General features: G+C 29.4%; 2 protein-coding genes, 1 long non-coding RNA gene and 1 pseudogene across 3 annotated transcripts; 3 read left to right on the top strand and 1 right to left on the bottom strand.

Annotated features, from left to right (window-relative positions):
* Window positions 1–1981: 1981 nt before the first annotated feature.
* On the top strand, window positions 1982–6089 carry LOC149889092 (uncharacterized). Its single transcript, XM_090088187.1, has 5 exons — window positions 1982–2228; window positions 3827–4300; window positions 4467–4711; window positions 4886–5043; window positions 5741–6089. The coding sequence occupies exons 1-5, from the start codon at window positions 2003–2005 to the stop codon at window positions 5760–5762; spliced, it is 1125 nt and encodes a 374-aa protein (XP_089944313.1). The 5' UTR covers window positions 1982–2002; the 3' UTR covers window positions 5763–6089.
* Window positions 6090–7658: 1569 nt separating this feature from the next.
* LOC149889091 (uncharacterized) lies at window positions 7659–9877 on the top strand. Its single transcript, XR_016452758.1, has 2 exons — window positions 7659–8114; window positions 8404–9877. It is a non-coding gene; the product is annotated as an uncharacterized LOC149889091 (long non-coding RNA).
* A 3871-nt stretch (window positions 9878–13748) lies between these two features.
* LOC149889090 (uncharacterized) lies at window positions 13749–14596 on the top strand (annotated as a pseudogene).
* Window positions 14597–20761: 6165 nt separating this feature from the next.
* Window positions 20762–21456, bottom strand: LOC149889089 (uncharacterized). The gene is made up of 2 exons (XM_090089183.1): window positions 21161–21456; window positions 20762–20981 (listed from the first exon to the last, which is right to left on the bottom strand). Exons 1-2 carry the CDS (start codon window positions 21454–21456, stop codon window positions 20762–20764), a joined length of 516 nt encoding a protein of 171 aa, XP_089945309.1.
* Between the last annotated feature and the right edge of the window lie 901 nt (window positions 21457–22357).

Below are 22357 nucleotides of genomic sequence, written 5' to 3'. Positions count from 1 at the left end.
TTCTGGCATTGGAGATATGAACGATATTTTTGGTGACAATGGCAATTACTTACATATAGGTATTAAAAACCAGCTTGAAATATTATTGGCAAGTTATCATCCAGCATCTTATACTTCTAAAATAGTTGAAATGCTTATAAACATTGATGGGTTGCCTTTATATAAAAGTTCTGCAAAGCAGTTCTGGCCAATTTTGTTCATTGCTAAAGTAGGACAAATGTTTTCCAAGCCGTTAGTAGTTTCTATCTTTGCTGGTACTATCAAGCCAGCTTCTGCTGCTGAATTCTTTAAAAGATTTGTTGTTGAATTGTTAACAGTTAAAGAGAATGGCATTAATGTAAATGGATGTCAATTTTCTATAAATATTCATAGTTTTATTTGCGATGCACCAGCTCGTGCTTTTATAAAATGTACTAAAGGACATACAGCATATTACGGTTGTGAAAGATGTGTGCAAAAAGGAAAGTATGTGGAACATAAAATTGTCTTTCCAGAGTTAAATGCCAAGAAGCGCACAGATCAATCATTTGCTTCTCAGTTACAAAAGCAGCATCATAAACAAGACACAGAGTCACCCTTATTGCCACTTAATGTTGGATTAGTTTCTAATGTGCCCCTAGAATACATGCACTTGATATGTCTTGGTGCTATGCGAAGGTTGCTTATGCACTGGCTACGAGGTAATAGAAATATTAAAATAAGTGCTCAAATTGCAGAAAATATTTCCATTGATTTACAAACTTTAGCAAAACATGTTTGCCTTGAATTTGCACGTAAGCCAAGAAGTCTGAAACATATTGATCGATGGAAGGCAGTAGAGTTTAGACTTTTTCTTTGCTATTTAGGGCCATTAGTGTTGAGAGGACGTCTACAATCACGACTATATCACCACTTCATGTTACTACATGTGGCAGTGTCTATTTTGATAAGTTCTGAGTATTGTAGCACTTATATAGATTATGCTGAGAAACTTTTAAATAAATTTGTCCAAAAGTTACCTGAACTGTATGGTGAAAGTTCCGTAAATTATACATTGCATAGTCTTACACACATATGTGATGATGTAAGAAAATATGGACCATTAGATAACTTTAGTGCGTTTCCTTTTGAAAATGCCTTAGGAGGACTAAAAAAATTACTCAGGAATGGAAATTTGCCACTGCAACAAGTTTGCAGAAGATTATCTGAAGTAGGTACAACATCTTATACCTTTAATAAACCATGTAGTTATGAGCCTATAGTGTCTAAAGTGCACTTTAAAGGTCCTACTTTAGGAATGGATTGCGTTCAATATGAAAAACTTGTGTACTGTGGTTTTACACTAACTCTAGATGCCTGTAACAACTGTGTGCTCTTAGATTCTGGAAAATTATTTGTGGTTAAAAATGTTGTTAAATGTAGGAACAACAGAATTATTTTAATTGGTCATTATTTTAATACACACATGAACTTTTATTTATATCCTTGTCCGTCCAATACTTTTAATGTATTTAAGGTTTCACAGCTATCCTCAAAATTAGTTTTCATACAGTTAAATGCAATAAAAACAAAATGTATGGTTCTTCAGAAACAAGATTATTTTGTAGTTTATCCTCTACTTCATGGATCAGCCATTGATCACTAAGATTACTGTTAATTATCATTGCATAAAACAGCACACTGTACTGTTATTACTTATTGATGATTATAAATAGTATGAAAATTGTCTTAAGTTATAGTTATAAAATTGTCATCAGTTATTTTTGTAAATAATTACCCACTAGGGGATTCTTGTTTATGTGTATATATTGTAAAAAAATATGTACTAAAGAGGGTTCATAAAGTAAATATAGGCATTCTATTTTTATTTTTAATTTGTTTTTATTGGATTCACCTCCCCAAAACTGATGGAGCCACTACACATAAAGAGGCTATTCTTATTTATTATTTACTAATTTATAACTTAGTCAATTGTTTCCTTTACCACTTTTAAAATTTGTATGTTTTTATGTAATAGTTGAACATGCTGAAACTCAACTCTCAAAAGAAATATTCTATTGTGTCCTTTGAAGAAAATGAAAAAGGTTGCATGGAAGTTGTGCCAACTTGTTGGTTACTTAGTTCATACGAAGTTTGGTGGCCAAGTCACCTCAAGTCTATGTCACATGTTGGAAAACTCATATCTGACTGTGTGATGCCTAATGAAAGTCTATGGGAGAAACTGCCTGTTAGATTGCTGGGAAATTCTAGTAAGCATATGTAATGGTAATCAATAACATAACAACAATAACAAGATATTTATTTTTCTATAATCATTTTTTACAATAATATAAATTATTATTATTATTACAAAATCATAATAATTTATAGTAATAATAACAACAAAAAAAAAAATTTATATATAAAAATAGTTAATATTATATCATAATTATTATGATATAATATTAACTATTTTTATATATATAAAATATTTTTTATATATAAAAAAAAACAAAAAAAATGTATATATAAAAATAGTTAATATTGTATCATAATTATTATGATATAATATTAACTATTTTTATACATACGTTTTTCTTTTGTTTTTGTTTTTTTATTACTATAAATTATTTTTATTTTTCATATTACTAAATAATATGACCCACCATAGTTTAATGACCTCTAAAATTAAAGGGCGTTCAAACTTTATATAGTCATAATTTTCAAACACTTAAAGATTAGTGCATGAAATTTTAAATTTGTACATGAATTTTAATTTAGTTAATAATAGTTAAAAAGTATTTTGTAAACTTATTTCCCTCTCATGATTAGAGCAAGGGGCCAAAATATTATGGTTTATGCAGTGCAGCATCATGCCGAGGTAAAACTGGCTCAAATATATATAACAACATAGTTTTTTGAATTAGTACCTTCTAAAGGCTAGGTAAAGCACCTTAAAATGCTAGGTAGTTTAAAAGGCAATTTCGAGAAATATAGATTTATTCTGCGCATGCATCTTTTCAGTATTGTTTTTAGAGACGTGGAACAATGTTTCTGATAAAGCTCTGCAAACTTATTTTCAGAAGGGCTTGTATGACTATATTTAATATAGTATTGAATACAATATTATATTGTATTGAATATAATATTATATTGAAGGGAATAATATGACTAATAATAAGCATATAGACATATAACATACAAAACACACATAAACCAGTAAACATGAAAATAAAATTTATAATAAAAAAAAGGAAAAATAAACAAAAAAGGTAAAGATAATTATCATATCATTAGAAAGAAAATATAAAGTGTTTTCCAAATATTTTTATTACTTTTAAAAAACCTATTATATTGTATATAAAAAACCTATTATATGTTTTAGTTTATTTTAAGTTTTACATCCTTTTGTGGTTTGGATGGTTTTCCATAATGTCATTTAAATGACATTATGGAGAAGTTAAGTCCTGATGTTAATTTGGTATGCAGATCAGGTCTGCGTACTTTCATTGCAATACTACCACTAGGATGAATATCATCTAGGAGATTACTGTGAAATGCAGAGAAACAAATTTGCTCCATTTGTTTGTTTCCATTTTGTTTGTCAAGGTTTGTGCTTGTAGCTATAGAATTTATAGAGGTGTATAAAAACAATAAGGGCTCATAAGAACCCTACTGACTATACTCATGAGGTGAATATATTAAAAATAAATAAAAGCATGACAATGCTTTTAGCATGACATTAGCATGACAATGAAAAATATAAAATATAAGTGGTAGTACTGTATTAGATTAGTAATTTATTTAAGCAATTATTATATATTTAAGCAGGTATTATTTACATATTTTTATATAACTTTTTTTGTAGATACATTATTAGGAGCAAATGAAAAAGCAGAACAGCTTCTTTATACTTCAAATATAGAAAGTGACGAAAGCAATGAATTTGATATTGCTCCTCTAAAAAAGCGACAAAGAAAATCTTCAAAAAATTTTAATGAGTTTCATGACTGTGAAAACATCAATATGTCGCCTTCATTTAAAGAAGCGATTCCCATGAGTAAAATCTTTCGAAAACCAAAGAATCTAAAATCAGGTAGTTCGAAAAGTTTTCAGACAAGCCAGGAAGAACGCAGCATTTCTTCGATTGCGGCAAGTGAAAACTACGAACCAACATTTATTGCAAGCAGCTCTACTAATGCATGCATTAAGAAGTCAGATTCAATAATTAAAAATACATCTCCTCAATTGAACAATTTCGAAGAGCCTGAAAGTAGTGAAGACTACATCCCTCTCCCATTACCCATAAATACAATAGATGACCTTTGCAAGTCAGTTTTTGGTAATATTTTGTGTATTTTTTTTACTATTTTATTATAGTTTTATTGTATATTGTTTATATATATTTTTATGGCATAATGTTAAAAAAGCAATTAAGAAATCAATCAATATGAAATTAGAATTATAGTTACCATATTATATTCATGATATCAATTTTACATTTGCAGCTTTTCAAGGAAAGTGTCTGCGCTTGATTTCCAGCATGCAATATGAAATCAAGCAGGTTAACCAAAGATTGAACTCTATGGAGCAACGAATGATAACTATTGCGTTATCATCTTCAAGTACTACTAGATCATCAGCAGCTGGTCAAACAATGCCAATTATAAGATGGGAAATTCCTATTGAAACAAATGATGATTTGCTGGCCACAGAGCAGCTATTGTCTGATAAAGACAAAATGAATTCTCTTGTAAGTTATATATTCTCATATATTCACATATAATATACATTAACGTGAACACAGTTTGTAATCATACAACTAGTATTTGCTTTGAGGTCAGCTAAATTTATTGTGGAATATAATTTAGTAAAATTTAGTAAAATGTTTTATATAATAAATCTATTCGTGCATATTGGCTATTAGATTCTCAGATTGGTATTAGTCGGTGGGGAAGATTATAAAAAGATGACTTCGAATGTGATGGCTTCTTTATTGTCAAAAGAGGTTAGCCTGCAATACTCTATGCAAGGCCGAAAGAACAAAAAGTCTTTTATAAGCTTAGTGCTATATAAGTGTGATAGGTAAAATGTTGTGTTTATTAAATTAACCACCTATTTTTTTATTATTTTTATGGTACTTAAATTTAAAAAGTTATGATTGCATTTAAAGTTTTAATATCTACTATTTATTGTATAATAATTATTTATTGTATTATTGCATATTGTTTATTTTATATTATTTGTATGGGAAGGGAGGCAATTTTTACACTTTTCCAAAACTTCAGATTTTTGAGATTAATCACAAATCTCTGATTTATTTTGAAAATTTATCTTTACTGATCTAAAACTTGTTTCTAGAAATATAAATTGCAACTTTTAAACCTCTTTTTTAGTTGAAGAGAGAAAAAAAAAAGAGTAGCCTCTTCGACTGAAGCGGCCCCCTCGGCCTTGGGCAAGTGAAGAATAGAAAAATAATCTAATTAGCTAAAATCTAAATTTTGAAAAAGATTTGTAAAAACAATAGTTTGATCTAATTTATAATTTATTGTACTGTAGAATTTTTATCGAATTTTGTAATATTTAATAAATAGATTATAGATATAGTCATTAATCTCAGAGAATATTAAAGCTGAAGATTTGAGACATTATGTTTCTTTAGCTGTAAAGAGTAACTAAAGTTATTGTTTATATTTTAGTTAATTGAGATATTGAATAGCTAAAGAAAAATACTATATATAGTATGTTAAATAATAACCAATAAAATATTTTTGCCTTACAGCTGCTGTACAACAGAAATTTAATAAATGTACAGATAAAGAAATCAGAGATCGGATGAGCTGTTTTCTTGCACAAGCTGGAGATAGGAATGGAGGTCGAAAAAATCGTTTCTCAAAGGTGCCAACGATTAATCCAGATAGACAATGTATCGACAATGAACATATAGACATTGATTTTAATAATTGATTAATTGTGCTTGTGATTCTTGTTTTGTCTAATAATTGATATATATTTAAATGTTTATTTTTCTCGCTTGTCAATAATTAAAAGAACATTGTGAAATTGTAATAATAAAAAAGTGTTAATAAAGTGTCAACGTAATAATGCACCAATTGATGCATTATTATTCATGAATGTTTGCGCGAATGTTTTTACTACAAGCAACAACATTAGACCCATATATGGGTCTAATGTGCCAATATTGATCTAAATATACTTAGATCAATATTGGCGCATGTTTGAGAACACTAATAAATTAAGCTATTTAGGCAATATTGTACCAATATTTAGCCAATATTGGTACAATATTATAAATCAATATTGGCGCAATATCGCACAATGTAGCCCTTTTCAATATTGTGCCAATATTGTACTCAATAATGCGCCAATGTTGATGCCAATAATGGGCCAATATAGCTCCAATATTGCTTGCTACTAGGGTATAAGGAACGTGAAACATAAGCAAAACATAAGGAACGCGAGGTTTACAAAAATATGAGAGTTCAACTTGAAAATTATAAAAGCATTTGTTCAATTTCTGATGAGTGGACAAAAACATTCCTGCAAAAAAAGCACCAGCTTGGTAACAGAATATGATAAGGGTTATGTTTTTCCCTATATAAATCTAATATTCACTAATATTCACTGCAAATCAATAAAACGGCAATACATAAATTCGACTTTCACCATAATTAAAATGTATGAACCCTTTAAACAGTACTTATATGGAGAAAGTGAATGATAAAATCTTGTAACCTTTTGTGAATATACCGAAACATGAAATATTAAGAAGATTATTTCGAAGAGAATTCGATTTAAGTGTTTTTATATCTCGGAAAGGTCAATTTCTGGTATGCTAAAAATGAAGAGACATAGCTAACGGGTACATCATCTCTTTCTGAAGAATATAAAAATCACGTTGATTAAAAAAGAAGCTGATGGAAAAAGAAATCGGATAAATCCTAAATAATTGATGAGCAAATAATGTTAATGCAAACTTGATGTTGGAGAGCTGTTCTGGATAAAATAAAGATCAGTGTGTGGTTGCTATATAAGTTTTCGATCATTTCGATCGGAAAGCTGAACACACATCAGTTCATGAAAGGTGAATGTCAGGCGACAGTAACAGGTGCATTAAAAATCGCAACCAGCGTTGGTTAAACATTCGGGATAAAGCTAATAAACTTTTTGTACATCATAAAGTGTCTAGAAAATATAGTCTTTGGTAAACTATTTGTTTTATAGGTGTTTATTCTGTTTGCAATGCTTTAACTAATATAATTTCGAATTTTCGGCTTCATTTTAATTTCAAATCGTCGCATAAGAATTAGAGTTTTTAACTGCTTTTTTTTATAAGATTTTAATAACAAAAGTTTTAATTAACAATTAGTAATAACAACAAAAAATTAAAAAAAAAATTATCGATTTAATTATGAAACATAAGTAACAAAAAAGTGTTAATTATAAAAAATGACAGGAGTAAAACATTTTAACTAAGAAAAATTGAAAGTTAAATTCTTACAACAGCACAAAAAATTAGATAGAACCCTATAATTCTTACGCGACGAAATGTATGAGTGATTCTCAAAAATTCTTCAACAACGCGTCGTTGAAACCGTTGCAACGGTTTGAATTAACGAAGTTTTCAAAATGCAGAAGGTTTATTAAATAAATCAACTTTTTTTACAGCTATTCAAAGTGGTAATCGTTTTCACAGTAACAAATTCAGTTAGAATTATTGATCTGATAAAGAAACGTTAGTTGAAATAACTTAAGAATTTTAGAACAGTAAAAGAAATTAGTAAATATCATAAACGAACAGCGTTGAATTCAACACCACAAATCTTATATATGGAGACATTTCTTGAGAGGAATATTTGAAAGAGCCGTGTGCAAAGTTAGTACATGCAAAAAAATATTGAAAATCGCTGGTAGATCAATAAAAGGTCTACATTCCTATTTACTAACTAAAAATGAAATTAAAGTAACATCCGCAATTGCAAGCACCAAGTTTCCATCGACGAGAGCTTCAAGTTCGAAATATTAAGAAGAAGAACCTCAAAATAACAAACCAAAAATCACGAGTTATTTTTCAACAACATCGATAAAAGCGGGAAATTTGTCTGAAGTGTTGACACGTATGGCAGCAAAAGATGGTAAATCATTTAGTATATTTGTAATTCCATTGACATACGAGCCGGGTAAGTTGCATGAGAATATAAAAATGTCCCAAAATCACTTAATACTATCAGAAAAATTGGTATTAGACTACTTCTAGCAGATTAAAAACCAACTGTTAAAGGAAATAATTGATCAAATATCAAGAGGCTCTAAATTTTCCTTAACACTTAATGAATGGACTTTTTTTTGAAAACTGCAGATATATGAAGGTGAGTGTAAATGAGTTGAAAAGTTATTGGAATTTAGTTTTGATTCGTGTTTTAGGGTCTATGCCAGCAGAATAGTACTTTTCACTTCTAAAAGAAAGACTCCGCCACTTTAAAATAAACCTTGAGGATGATACCATTGGTATTACGACTGATGGTGCAAGCGTTATAAAGAAACTTGAAAAACTTCCAGAAATTGATCGAAAATTATGCTTTGCCCAGGGTCTACAGCTGGCAGTTATATCAGTTCTTTACAAAAAAGAAGCCAGTCACTTAGAACTTGATGAAAGTTTAAATGATGAGAACACAGTTTTTGAAAATTTAAATAATAACGATAATGAAGACAAAGATGATGGTTGTAATAGAGAATACGTTTATGAAGACAAAGATGATGGTTGTAATAGAGAATACGTTTATGAAGAGGAAGATTGTACTCGAGATTCGAACGATTCATTTTTATTTAATGAATCATCTGAGGTTACAATTAAACATCAAATTATTGGACCTATTAAAACAAAAGTCAAGAAAATTGTAAAAAAATTTTAAAATAAAAAAATGAAAATATAATAAAAAATGAAAATTGTTTACAAAAATACGTAAAAATTGAGTTTGGAAATGTCATCCATTTAATTATGGATTGCAAAAGAGCAATTTGTTACTTATGCTTGAACGATTTGACGAGTTAAAATATTGTGTTTAAAAAGCATTTCTAGATTTTAAATTAGATTTCCAATTTTGATTATTCAATTAAGATGAAGAAAAACGAATATCGAACCATATCAGATGTAGTACTTTTGACTCCCGTTAAAACAGCTGTGGAAGCACTTTGTCGAAGAGACGCAACTTTAATTACAGCTAACATTGCATTTAGTGTTGTTTTATTTTGGTCAACGTTGAGTTTGTGATGACCAAAATAAAACAACAACAATTGAAATTGGAAAATTGAATGCCGCCTTGAGTCACCGAACTAAAGAGAGAACATCATTAAGCAGCATAGTTTATTATCTTCACAATGCCCAGGTTACTTTATCGAAAATCCCAAATGTTTTTGTATCAAACCCGAGTGCCCAAAATAAAAAGTATTTAATAAACCTAAATAAAGCGCCTAAACTCGGCAGATATAATTACATCAGCAGACGTGAATAGCGATAGTGATGTTCAACTGAGCGAGGCTTTGTCAAGTAATAAGATCAAAACTATTAGTGAAGAATTAAATGAAATTAAGGAAAAAGGATTCGCATCAGCACAAACACTGTCTATAAGGGTAGAAAGTACAACCTCTAAAATTCAAAAAGAGATGTCGTTATTTGAAAGTGGTGCCACAAGAGGTAGCAACCTTCAAAAAGCATATAATTATATACTATCTATACGGCCAACAAGTGTGGAATCCAAACGAGCATTCTCACCGGCTGGGTTTTTATGCTCGAAAAATCGAACTCGATTAAAAGAGGAAATGATTAACGCTTTCAGTTTTTTAAGGTGTACTTTTAAAAATAAATATAATTCATGTATGTTCATACTATTTTTCATTATGCATATTTATATTATTTTTTATTATTATTTTTATTTATATTGTTGTTATTTTTTTAATGTACTGTTTTATAGTTTAAATTACTTAGGTTCATTAATAAACCTAAATAAATAGTAAATAAACTACTTTAGTTAACTAAAAAATGATTATTTTTTGATAATATATATATATATATATATATATATATATTAACAATAAATTCATCATTTTTCAGTGCTTGATTGGTACTTAAAAGTTTATTCTTCTCATACTTCACCGCCAGTGATTTTTTCTGTTTTCCATTTAACCCCGAGATTACACAGAAATAAATTTTTCAATCCCGAAAACCCAAGATTGAGAATGCCCGGGATTTTTCCATCCCCAAATACTTCTACAAACAAAAGCAAAACAAACAGTTGTAGGTAAAAAAAGCTGTTGATGTGAGTTTTCTAACAGCTTGTTCATGCTATTATTGTGAAATTACGTTTGCATTCTAATTCCATCTGGTATCTCAAACGTGGTAATAATTGTATGCTGCTGTTGGTAGCAAGTGTGGATTTATATTTAAAATACTCGCTTCCCTTAGCAGTTCATATAGTGTAAAGAAACTTTCATCAAGAAGCGTTTTTGTCCTGTAAACTTCTTAAAAATGATCAACCATTTACTCAAGTCAAATTCAAATTGTTGATGAAAACAGCTTGCGAGTAATGTCTGCATTCAGGTTTTGTTAACATTTGTCGACACAGTGAAATTAACATTTCAACTCCACATTTCTTTGGAATGTAATAAAGAATCAGCTTTGATCATTTCTTCCCATTACTTTGTTTAGTAACCCCTTTCTGAAGAGTTGCCTCGGTTAAATCATGTGTAAATGTATCCTTGAAAATCTCAAGACACCTTTTAGTTTCACTGATCTGTATTACTGTTTCAATGATCTGTACTAAAAAAATGTAACTCCTAATTCGTCACCATGATGAGTAGTTTCTCAGAAAAAATAATCCCTATTAGTAAATTGTTTAAGCTTTTGTGCACTCCTTTAGATGTTTGTTTTGATGTTCAACCTGATGGAATCTTCTGTCTGTAGAGATACTCTAAGAAAAAAAAGATCCTTTGAAATGAAATTTTCACTCAAGTAAATATTTCTTGAAAAATACATCATTGGCATATGATTTCAAGTGAAGCATGAACTTTGATGGTTTTTCTCTATATTTCGATCCATCCCTAGTATGATCAATCTGTTGAAACCAGTATAAATCTGGTTCCCTGGTTTAAAATCTAAGGGTTTTATTTCAAGTTAGTTCACGATGAATATCATGAGCCAATATCAACACGAAATTTCATGCAACAAAATGAAAAAGGTTCAAAGAAATAAATTATTCATGAAGGTCACACTTCATTCACTAACATTGATATTTCAGCACAATAAACAAGTTCTTTTTTCAAAAAAGGCTTTATCACTATAAAGTTTACATTTTTCAACATCTTAAAAGCCAACAAGGAGCGGGACATATTTTTAACATCTAAAGGAAGTGCTAATACTTCTGAAACAAGGTTATTTTTTGTGTTGTCCCCACCCACATACCTTTCTTTTAGCAAATGAAAGTAACCATGTCTTTACTTACCTACTGGTTAAAGGAAATAAATATTTGAAAATAGCTTGTGGTATAAGCGTTTTTAAGAAAAAAACCAATTAATTATGAAATTAATGTCATCAAATCAAGTTTTTAGTTAATAATCACATAATTAGCTTTCATATTTTCTTCAAAACCTGTTTTGGTACTTCAAAGATGTAACCATTCCAAGTACGGAAACCGTATAGTTTTTTAGATTTTAAGAGTTTTTTTTAGCTCAGTGTTTTTGAGATATACAAACTAACCTACCTTTAAGCATTTTTATCACAAAGAACTTTGATTGGGCGGTGAACGTTAAGAGTTTTGACAGCTCTGTAAGCTTATGTAATCCCCAAGCTGCAATGATCGCCTTTGAACTTTATGCATAGCTTTCACAAACTCTTCCTGTTTCAGTTGCTCCGGCAGGGAAGCTTTCCGAATCTTAAATTCATCAAAATATATCAGGAAGAAAAGCAACTTTCGGATTATTAATACCGTTGATACCAAAGTAGATTTTCATGCAATATTTGAGACCAAAAGTGAGCGCTTTTTAATTATATTTTTTATTGTTTTGAGTTTGTAATTTCAATTTCAATCAATTTAGGGAATGCAAAACACTCCTTTTATAAAATCCCTGGTTTTTTGGCATAACGTATAAACGTAAAATATGTCATGACCAAAAATAACACGGCCGTGTATATTTCATATTAGAGGCCGATCTTTATAAGCCTATTTAAAAAAAAGATTGCTGCGCAATCACAGAGAAAAAACATATTATATCTCATCCGAACTAATTATGATATTACGAGTACATATAAAAAAGTATTCACAGATAACTGGCATTTTTTTGTGTTTATACTAGCGATTTATGTATTTATAAACATATATATATATATATATATATATATATATATATATATATATATATGTATATATATATATATATATATATTATATATTTGAATCTAATATGTATTTTTATATTTGTTAATAATAAATTTAAATTGAAAACAACATTGGGAATTTACAAACAAATCAGAGGTTAAGTTTTTTGTTCTTTTTACATTTTTTTAATCTATTTTTATGTTATCTATTTATAATGTTCATTTTTTTAACTTCATTTTTCTCTCAGTCTACTTTTAAGACTTTTATCATCTTTTCGTACAGTGACATTGATTAGGTTCTGCTTATTGTTAAAAAAGACGTTATGGTTTAAGAAGAAAAGTTAAAATTCCATTCTTTGTGTAAATCGCAAGTAAAATAAAATGTAGGGAAGTTTTTTGAAAAAACAAAGCTTGATGCGTCTTTTAAATTAACACCTTATTTAGTTGCATATATGCATATGAAATCCTTTAGTGAAAATAATGGTACAGTAAGACCGCCTCTTAAAATTTTAATAATGAGAACATTATCATAAAATAAGCATATTTTATTATTTGGACTATCAGGATGATGAATAAATAAAATTGAATTATTACAATATTTGGAATGAAGCAAACTAACTGCACTTATATTGGCTTCATGATTTTCAGTAATAAATCCTTGAACTTTAAATCAAATAGAGAAAGAAAACTAATAGAAACTGATATGTGATCCGAAAGCCATTTACCGCTTATAGTAACTCCAGGCATTACTTTTACAATAAAAGTAACAGATTTCTTTAAACTATAATAAATGTAACAACTCCTTTGTGCAGAGCGTGGACTTCGAGAGGGGGGGGGGGGGGGGACGGGGAAGATTCCCGGGGCCTCGTGTGTGTACAAATAATCTTTTTTTCATGAAGTCTTATCTATTCATCACTTTTCAAATCTATTTATTGCTTCCAAAAAATCTTAAAGACAAAAAATATATGAGTTTTTAACATAATATGCTTCCTTTTTTTTTTGCTATTTTTCTTTTGTAAAATTAAAATTTGAATCTTTTTCAATCGATGTCGCTAAATTTTCTTTTGTTAATTTGCTTTTTAAAACGTTTATAATTGTAAAGATTGCATGACTTGATTTCTCATTAATGCTGCATTTTTAAATTTTCGTTTTAGACACAAATTGCTGTTGTTTTTTGTCAGCGTTTATTTTTAATTTTAATTTTAGTTTACAACTTGTAAATAACATACACGTGTTAAATTAAAACTTTTGATAAATATTACAATTGCGTTAAATACAAAATAATATTATTCAGATATTAATATTATTTAAAAATATGTTATTATTCATAAACTTTAATTATAAATAATGTATTAATAGCTAACAAAAGAGCTACGTTTTAATTTCTGAAATACAGAAGATGAGTTCTCGCCATAAATCTGGATACGATAAACGTAAAGAGCGACAAAAAAAGAAATGAAGAAAATTCTAGAGGTATGAAAACACTTGAAAATTTGGGGTTTACAATTTCTTCAAAAACGCCGAACAATGACTTTTGCGATAATGGAAATATTGATGCGGACCCATTAAGCGCAAGAAATGAAACGGACTTTGTTGGAATTTCCGCGCTTGAAGTGCAATCTGATATTTTGACACTTTCTTTCTAAACTGGCTGTAACAACATCAATATTGGAGTGGTAAAATTAAATGTAACACCAAAAACGTAGAAGATGCCGTTCTAAGAGGTGCAGAACCATACTCAACAACATCCTGTAGATTATTAAGCTTTCCTTTAAAAAATAAAGAAACTGTTTTTCGTGATTTGTTAGTTTGGAGCAAATTTAAAAATGCTTTGTTTTGTTTTCCTTGTCGTTTCTTTTATAAATTTCGTGAGCTAAAATCAATTTTCGCTACAGAAAATGGTTGGTAGGCTAATAAGGGTATAAAAGATATGACAGAATACCTGACCATGAAAAATCTAGCAATCATAAATCTTGTTATATCCCGTGGCGAAATTTAGAAAAAAGTATTAATAAACATACCACAATTGATTACCATATAGTAAAACAAATACAAAATGAGACACAGAAATGGAAAGATTTATTAAAACGATTATTAGATGAAATTTTGTTTCTTGCTGAGTGTGAATTGGCCCTTAGGAATGTTACTCATTTGATTAGAGATCCGAACAATGGAAATTTTCTAGGGTTATTAGAACTTTTAAGTCATTACAATCCGAATTTAGAAAAACATCTTAAAAACGTATAGCAGACACAAAACGAAAAACGGAGATTGCAAGTACATTATTTATCGGCAGACATTCAAAATGAATTCATATCATGCTGTGCTAATTACTTGAGAACTTGTATTTTAAAGGAAAGAAAAACAGTGAAATATTATATCCTTATTGTAGACCCAACACCCAATTCTGCGCATATAGAACAAACTACATTTATTTTACGGTACGTTACTATTCAGTCCAACAAATTCGAAATTACGGAAAGATTTCTTGCATTTGTTGACTGCAATAAGAAGACTGGTGAAGATATGGGTAATTTAATTCTTGAAACGCTACAGAGGTATAATATTCCTATAAACGGCTGTCGCGCACAAGGATATGATAATATATCCAACAAGAGTACCCCTGTCATCAGCCCCTACATAAATACTACTAAAATATTGCGCTTGTGTCTGAAGATGAAATTCATCTACAATTCTTATATATCTTCAATTCTACAATCTTCGTGTGTTAAACCTTTCTCACGCAGTGTTTTAACAACCTTTATTGCATCAACTCTACCTTGTTTTATTTTATTTTATTTTTTTTTTTGAAATTTGAAATTGATGATAATGGATACAATTCAAGTAAAATTTCCTAAACTTGTTCTCATCTTTATCTTAACAATAAAACATGTCTAATCTTACAGGTAGAATATTGTTGTTGGCCTTTGCATTTACAGTATATTCGACTACTTATTTCATAAAGAAGTATATTTCTATTAAAAGAAGCGATGATTTTTATGTATGATTCAAGATTTTTTAACATACTCAAAAAAAGTTAAATTGAGATTTTGACCACGGAAAAATTAACCACGGAAAATTAACCACGGAAAATTAACCACGGAAAATTAACCACGGAAAATGTAGGACATTATTTCCTTTATACAATATTCAATTTTTTTTATTTCAAGAACCGATGGAAACGAGGTATTGGATCAAATATTGAAATATAATGAATTACACAATTGAGGTGTTTTTTAAATTGAAAGATCTCCGGTGAATGTTTACTACTAAACTTGTTCCATTCAGTAATTTTATCATTTTTAGAACAAGAACTAAGTTCATCTTCTTGATAAATAAAAGTGATAAGTGGTCTTCTCAAAGCAATAAGTGATGGCAGTATGGAAGGACGCTTTAAGCACTCACTTGAAAAAGTTTCAGGAAAAGGATCAAGATTCCAATTTAGCTTACATTTTATACCACGGATAATGTACTTTTCATTAAAATACTTTCCTAAGGAGGTTTTTATGAAGGCACCCAATCACTACAGTTTATAAAATGAACCCAATAATTTAAGTAACAGTTGATTTTTTAAAGGGAAATGAAAAGAAGCAACTTTACTTTCTTCGAAAAAAACGATGTATCCAGTTTTACAACCATATGCAAAAATCTTGTTAACCATAGTATGATTCAGCTTTTTTAATACTTATTAACTTTCTAAAATACAAACATATATATAAATATATATATATATATATATATATATATATATATATATATATATATATATATATATATATATATATATATATATATATATATATATATATATATATGTCGAGTTTGTTTGTATTTAACAACACAATTTTTGTCCACTTTAAACCGGTAATCTTATGCAAGTTTTACATTTTTATCTATTGTAATGTTACTTTTTTTGCGCGATTGCGCCTCTAAGAATCGGCGTCTAGAATGTAACATAAACGGCCGTGTAATATAGTAGGCCATGAAAATGTCTCTATAAAAAAATTGTATCTTCTCTTAACAAAAGCAAAATAACTTCTTGAATCTTTTCACTTGTAACGGAAAGGTATAACAAAAGGGTTTTTTTTTGGTTTTTAGAAATAACGTTTAGATGTATTTAGCAAATTTTTTTTTTCCGTAACAATATGAACTTAAAACGAGTAAAATAACAATGTTAAAAGTAACAATAATAAAATGTTTACAAATGGAGATTACTAAAGTGCTTCTTGTTTGCAAACACCCCAAAACATAAAACAAAATCGTATCGCACATTGTTTGAATAAAACATTAATATAGACCCCATCCTCTCACAAACCACCATTTAACACCAAAAATAAATAAAATCCAGCAATATCTGCAAAGATAGTCTAAAGTTGACTAAATGAAGATGTAAACCATGATACTGCGTTCTTTTCCAACAGGTCCATGGCAGTCAGCCGATTTCGTCAGTTAACTTCGGAACGGTCATACCAGCATTCATCATAAAATGCAACTCCAAAGATCTAAAATCACATAAGATATGCTTTAATTCGGCAATCAATAAAACTTAAGGTTTTAAATTACATTCTTAAATGTCATTTAGAAAAATTAACTTCCAGAAGAAAACTATCTAATTTATGTCAAACTCCAATCCAGAAAATTGATTCCGGACAGTAAATCCTGATCAATCTTCAGATATAAAAGGATTAAAAGCAACCAAAAGGTAAACCTCAACAAAGATTTAGCTGAAAATATGACATTTAGAGCCCAGGTTCACATCCTATTTAATATTGCTATTTGTGATGCGTAAAAAGCCATAAAAACTGAGGAAGATTGACAGTTTCTCATCACGCAGAAAAAGATGCATCATGGCTTTGAAGAAGAGGAAGCGTATTCTTACGATGTGTACATTTTTTGGTTTGTGTAGAGGATGATGTCATTGCAAATACTTTATCAAGATGCTCCATTAGACGTTCACGTTACAGGAAAAAGTTCACTATTATTGAAAAATTTTCCAGATAAACAATATATTGAAATTTTATCAAGGGGAAGATTGACTTTACCATCCACCAATCTGAGTTATTATACTTGTGATGCTTTTGCAATTTTAGACTTTACTTTTGATGCAATGAACAACACCGATTTGCCAGAACAACTGCTCAGTTTATTTTAAAAACATTTTTATTCAAAGAAAATATCCTTTGTTCTGATCACCAAAAACTTGGGATAAATTTCATAAACAAAACAATCAGTAATATATTCTTCAATAATAAAAGAAAAATAATTACTGATGGAAATATTATGGACAATAAAGTTTGCTTCAAAAAAAGGCAACGAAAAAAGCATGATTAAAAATAAATAAATAAAATGAACAAGTTTTTAATGAACGATATTTCCTTTTTTTTTTCTAGAAAAATATAAGGAATTAAATGAAAATTCTTAAAACGAAATTTTGATGTTGTTGAATAGAATGTATTTTTAAGAATAAATGCATTTTGTTTGCTTATTTGCTTTGCTTTATATAGCGCAGTAACTCTTTTTAATGGCCTTCTATTTTTTCGGCAAAAATGCGGAATATAAGGCCGTATACTTTAAGTATACTTTAGGCCACGGGTTGGAAGATAAAGAATTTTAATGACTTGAATGCGTCAGATGGAGTAATGGATATTTTTTTGGATGATAAATCAAGGTCAGTCAATGAAGTTAATTGTTTAAATGCATCAGATGTAATTGTCGTTATTTCGTTGTCCCTCAAACCAAGTCTTCTTAATGAAGTTAACGACTGGAATGCGTCTGGCGGAAAGGTTGATATGTTATTTCCGCTTAAATATAGCTCTGTTGTTGTAGATGCAATTTCAGTCACCACATATGTCAAGCCACCACTTTTACAATGCACAATCATAAAATAGCGCGTGCATGGTAGTGGGCATCTTGACCCAGCTAACACAAAACGTTCGAGTACGTTCGAAAAACGGTAGAAACGTTCTTAGAACGTTCTTAGAACGTGCCCGACCGTTTCTTACGTTCTACGAACGTTTCTTGAACGTTTTGTGTTAGCTGGGAATGCGCAAAGCATCGGCAATTGAAACCTAGGGAAAATGCAGATTCTTGAATTTCACTTAAAAAGTTTCATTAGAATAATTCTCGAGCAAATTTATGCGTTTCATTCAACTGTGAAAAATAACTCGTTTACAAAAGGACTAGTTTTTACTTTCTTTTATTTGAGTCATAGAATTTATAATTTATTCATTCATTTTATAATTTTTTAAATAGTTATAGAAATTTGTTTAAGTTATAATTCGGATTCTATTTAATAATTTGGATTCTACTTAATAATTTGGATTCTACTTAGTAAATGAGATTTAATTTGGATTCTACTTAGTAAATGAGACAAAAGACTTGTTCAGTTTTATCATCCAGAATTAATGCAAAAAATTTATTCACCTTAAGATTGTAAAATTAAAAGGCATCAAACAAACCAGTTTATCAAGAACAGCGTAATTATAATACCTTCCTGAAAACACTTCCTGAAACAACTCCTGTCATGAGCCGCTTTTTGATTAAGGGTTTAACTTTTGTAGTTAAGGGGTTTATTGTTGAAAAAATCAAAAACGAAAAGATTTAAATGCTAAATAGAAAAAGATATTTCAAGAAAGTTTGTTGAATGAAAAGCCAAGCACAGTTCTACATTGTTGATATACATTTAATATAGAAATATATTCATTGTAATATATCGTTTCCCAGAAATCATTGAAAAAACAAACTGAAAATTTCCAGAAAACTTTGTTTGTCTTGGTTACCCGTTGGCTCTTGACTACGAGTGGAGCCCTGGGTATGGCAGACTCCCATTCCCCTTCCTTGCTACGCCACTATGTAAATTTCCATTAATAGAGCTTTCAAAATTTTCATGTTTTTTATTGAAGCAATTATGTTTAATTATAGCAATTTCTACAATTTACAGTTAAAGCGAAATAATTTTTAATAAACTTTGATTCCAGAAAATAGCAGTACTAACTTCAACTGCTACTAATTGCAAATTGCGATTACTTTGATAAAGGAAAAAAAGATGCAGTAAATTTAAGGAACCGAAAACACAATAAATAAAAAACAAAAAACTGTTGCTTTTAATAAAACCATAAAAGAAGAAAGTATTCGTTCAGTTTGAAACGTCTGATTTTTTGTTGAGTTGGTATCACATCTAGTTTTTTATTCAGATGCGAACATATCTCGTTTTTTTCTCACGAATTTTTGATTTAACATTTGGTTTCCCGTGAAAAGCACAAATGTAAAAAAGTAGCGCTCAGAAAAGGACTTTTATATATCGTTGTTTTTGATGAACCTCGAAAAAGTTCACGGCGTTCAAAGAAAACTTTTTAAATTATAATTGTGAACATATTTAACTTCTTAAAGTTGAGTAGAAATCATAAAACTCTAAACTCTTTTAATTATGGGAAGACGCAAATCTATTTGTAAATAAACTTTCAAATATCATCAAATATGTTTTATTTCCTTTGTAACTTTAAAGGAAATTCGAAACACACAATATCTTTTTTAAACATACTTAACACTGATTTTTATAGTTATATATTATATTGAGATATATTGGTTTTAAAATTTCGGTTGCTTTAAGATAATTTATTTAGACATAATATAAATCTGAAGTTTAACTTAAGTCACGAAGCAGAAGATATAAAAAAAATTCATCTTTAGATCCAAAGTGAACTTTGTCAACCAAGTTGAAATATATATATATATATCTATCTTAGGGCGTCCCAGTTGCCCCAACTTTATGGAAAATCGCTGTTCAAAATTTTGCAACTGTATTTCATACAGTATTGGACAAAACATGGTGGACAAACTCAAATTTAGAACAAAAGTTGATCAAAAACTAAAAAAAACTAGTAAAACAATTGAACATACTATTTTTTATTTAGTTTATTATGTTGTTAACAAAACTTAAAACTTTTGAATCATACTAAAAATCGCTAAAAAAGTTTTAAAACATGTTTTCCCTAACAAACTACATTTTTCTTTGGACAAAAGAAGGTGGACATTCAAAAAATCGACTGAAAATTCAAAAAAATACAAAAATTAACTTATTATTTTTCAAAAAACTTCAAAAGTTAACTTAATATTTGGAAGGACCTCCTTTACTTTTAATTACTGCATTCATTCTTCGAGGCAAAGACGCAATTAATGAGTCAACAATTCTCATATCAATCTCTCGCCAGGCCTTCTCGATTTGTTCAAATAATTCCTCACTGGTCTTCACATTTGCACGCTCAATCTTATTGTCAATTATTTCCCACATATTTTCTATGGGATTCAAGTCAGGGCTTTGTGCAGGCCACTCCATTTTGGTGATATTCTGGTCCTTGAACCATTGTTTTACAATTTTTGAGGTATGTTTGGGATCATTGTCCTGTTGAAAAATCACTTTAGGGGCATCTCCCATTCAGCATGTGGTAACATAACATCTTCCATTATATCTTTGTAAACAAAGCGGTCCATAATTCCATTAATTTTGTGTATAGGACCAGTTCCTAGTGCTGAGAAACATCTCATAGCAGACGTTCCATGCTTAACACTCTTCTTGGTATATTTAGTATTGAATCTGGTGTTCTTTGGTCTCCAGACTCGCTTCTTGCCGTCGCTTTCAAAAAGGTTATATTTTGATTCATCACTAAAAAGTATGTTTTTCCACTGGTCTACAGTCCAATTTTGGTGTGCTTTGGCAAACGCAAGTCTTAGCTTTCTATTTTTAAAGGAAGTTAGCGGTTTCTTGGCAGGCATTCGAGAAAACAATTTTGCTTCGTTAGCTCTTTGTCGCACAGTGCGATTACAGAGATTTGTAGTTCAAGTTTTTCGGTTAATTTTGTGGATGACAAAAATGGATCTTTTTTAAGCTCTTTAACAATTATTCGATCTAGCCTTTGTGATGTTTTTCTTGGACGTCCGCCCCGATGGTTTGTTTTATAGCAGTCACGAGATCCAAATGATTTGACAGTTTTGCTTACAGTCGATTTAGCTATATTATATTTTCTACAAATTTGAGCTTGACGTTTTCCGCATTTAAAATCTTTAACAATATTTTCACGTAAAGCACTTCCTAATTTGTTGTAAGCCATTTTAAGTTGCAATTTACCCCATATATCACGAGTTAAATCTATTATTAGTTTAATTGAAAAAATAATTGGCCAGACGTTCCAAAACCTATTTTATTATTTTAGAGTAATGTTATGATAAAAGTGAAAACAAAAGAATGCGGTAAATTGAATAAAGACAATGAAATCTTATAAAAAAAAGCTTCGTTTTGATTTGTCCACCTTGTTTTGTCCAAGGAAAAATGTAGTTTGTTGAGAAAAATGTGTTATAAATTTTTTTTGTGATTCTTAGTATGATTCAAACGTTTTAAATTTTGTTAAGAACATAATGAACTATTTAAAAATTAATATTTACAATTGTTTTACTAGTTCTTTTTAGAATTTGATCAACTTTTGTTCTAAATTTGAGTTTATCCTCCATGTTTTGTCCGATACTGTATATACACTTGGAATATATGTGTTTTTATGACTTTAAAGAAATTGAGCCAGGACAATCAAATTGAAGATTACGTTATGTTATAGAATACCATCTTTTTAGACTAAAATACAAATTAAGGGATGAAAAACCCAATATTTTCCATTGAATGATGTAATATCGTGAAGAATGCTCATTGTTTATTATAAAAATGGAAAACTCATTTACGTATTTAATCATTAATCATTATCCAGAGCTAGGAAATGCGACTTCTCTTGAGAACAAGATAATAGTTTCCGCTGATCTGGAACTTTTTTTCGCGAAATTTTAACTACTTGGAGTACATCTTGAAACCTTTCTTCAACCATTGTTACACCCAAGAAATCATAACATAGCTTTACTCCTCTTTCAGCAGCTTTGTTGACTACTTGAAGAATTTAAACAATTGTCTTCAGTTCAAGAAAACCGTCCAGTTTTGTCCATTGATTGGCTGGTGTTTGAAGAAACTCA

This window comes from Hydra viridissima, unplaced genomic scaffold, assembly GCF_058129835.1.
Source record: "Hydra viridissima isolate aposymbiotic clone 2 unplaced genomic scaffold, HvirCarnegie_v1 scaffold_5, whole genome shotgun sequence".
Taxonomy (NCBI): domain Eukaryota; kingdom Metazoa; phylum Cnidaria; class Hydrozoa; order Anthoathecata; family Hydridae; genus Hydra; species Hydra viridissima.
This window is presented reverse-complemented; position numbering and strand designations above follow the sequence as displayed.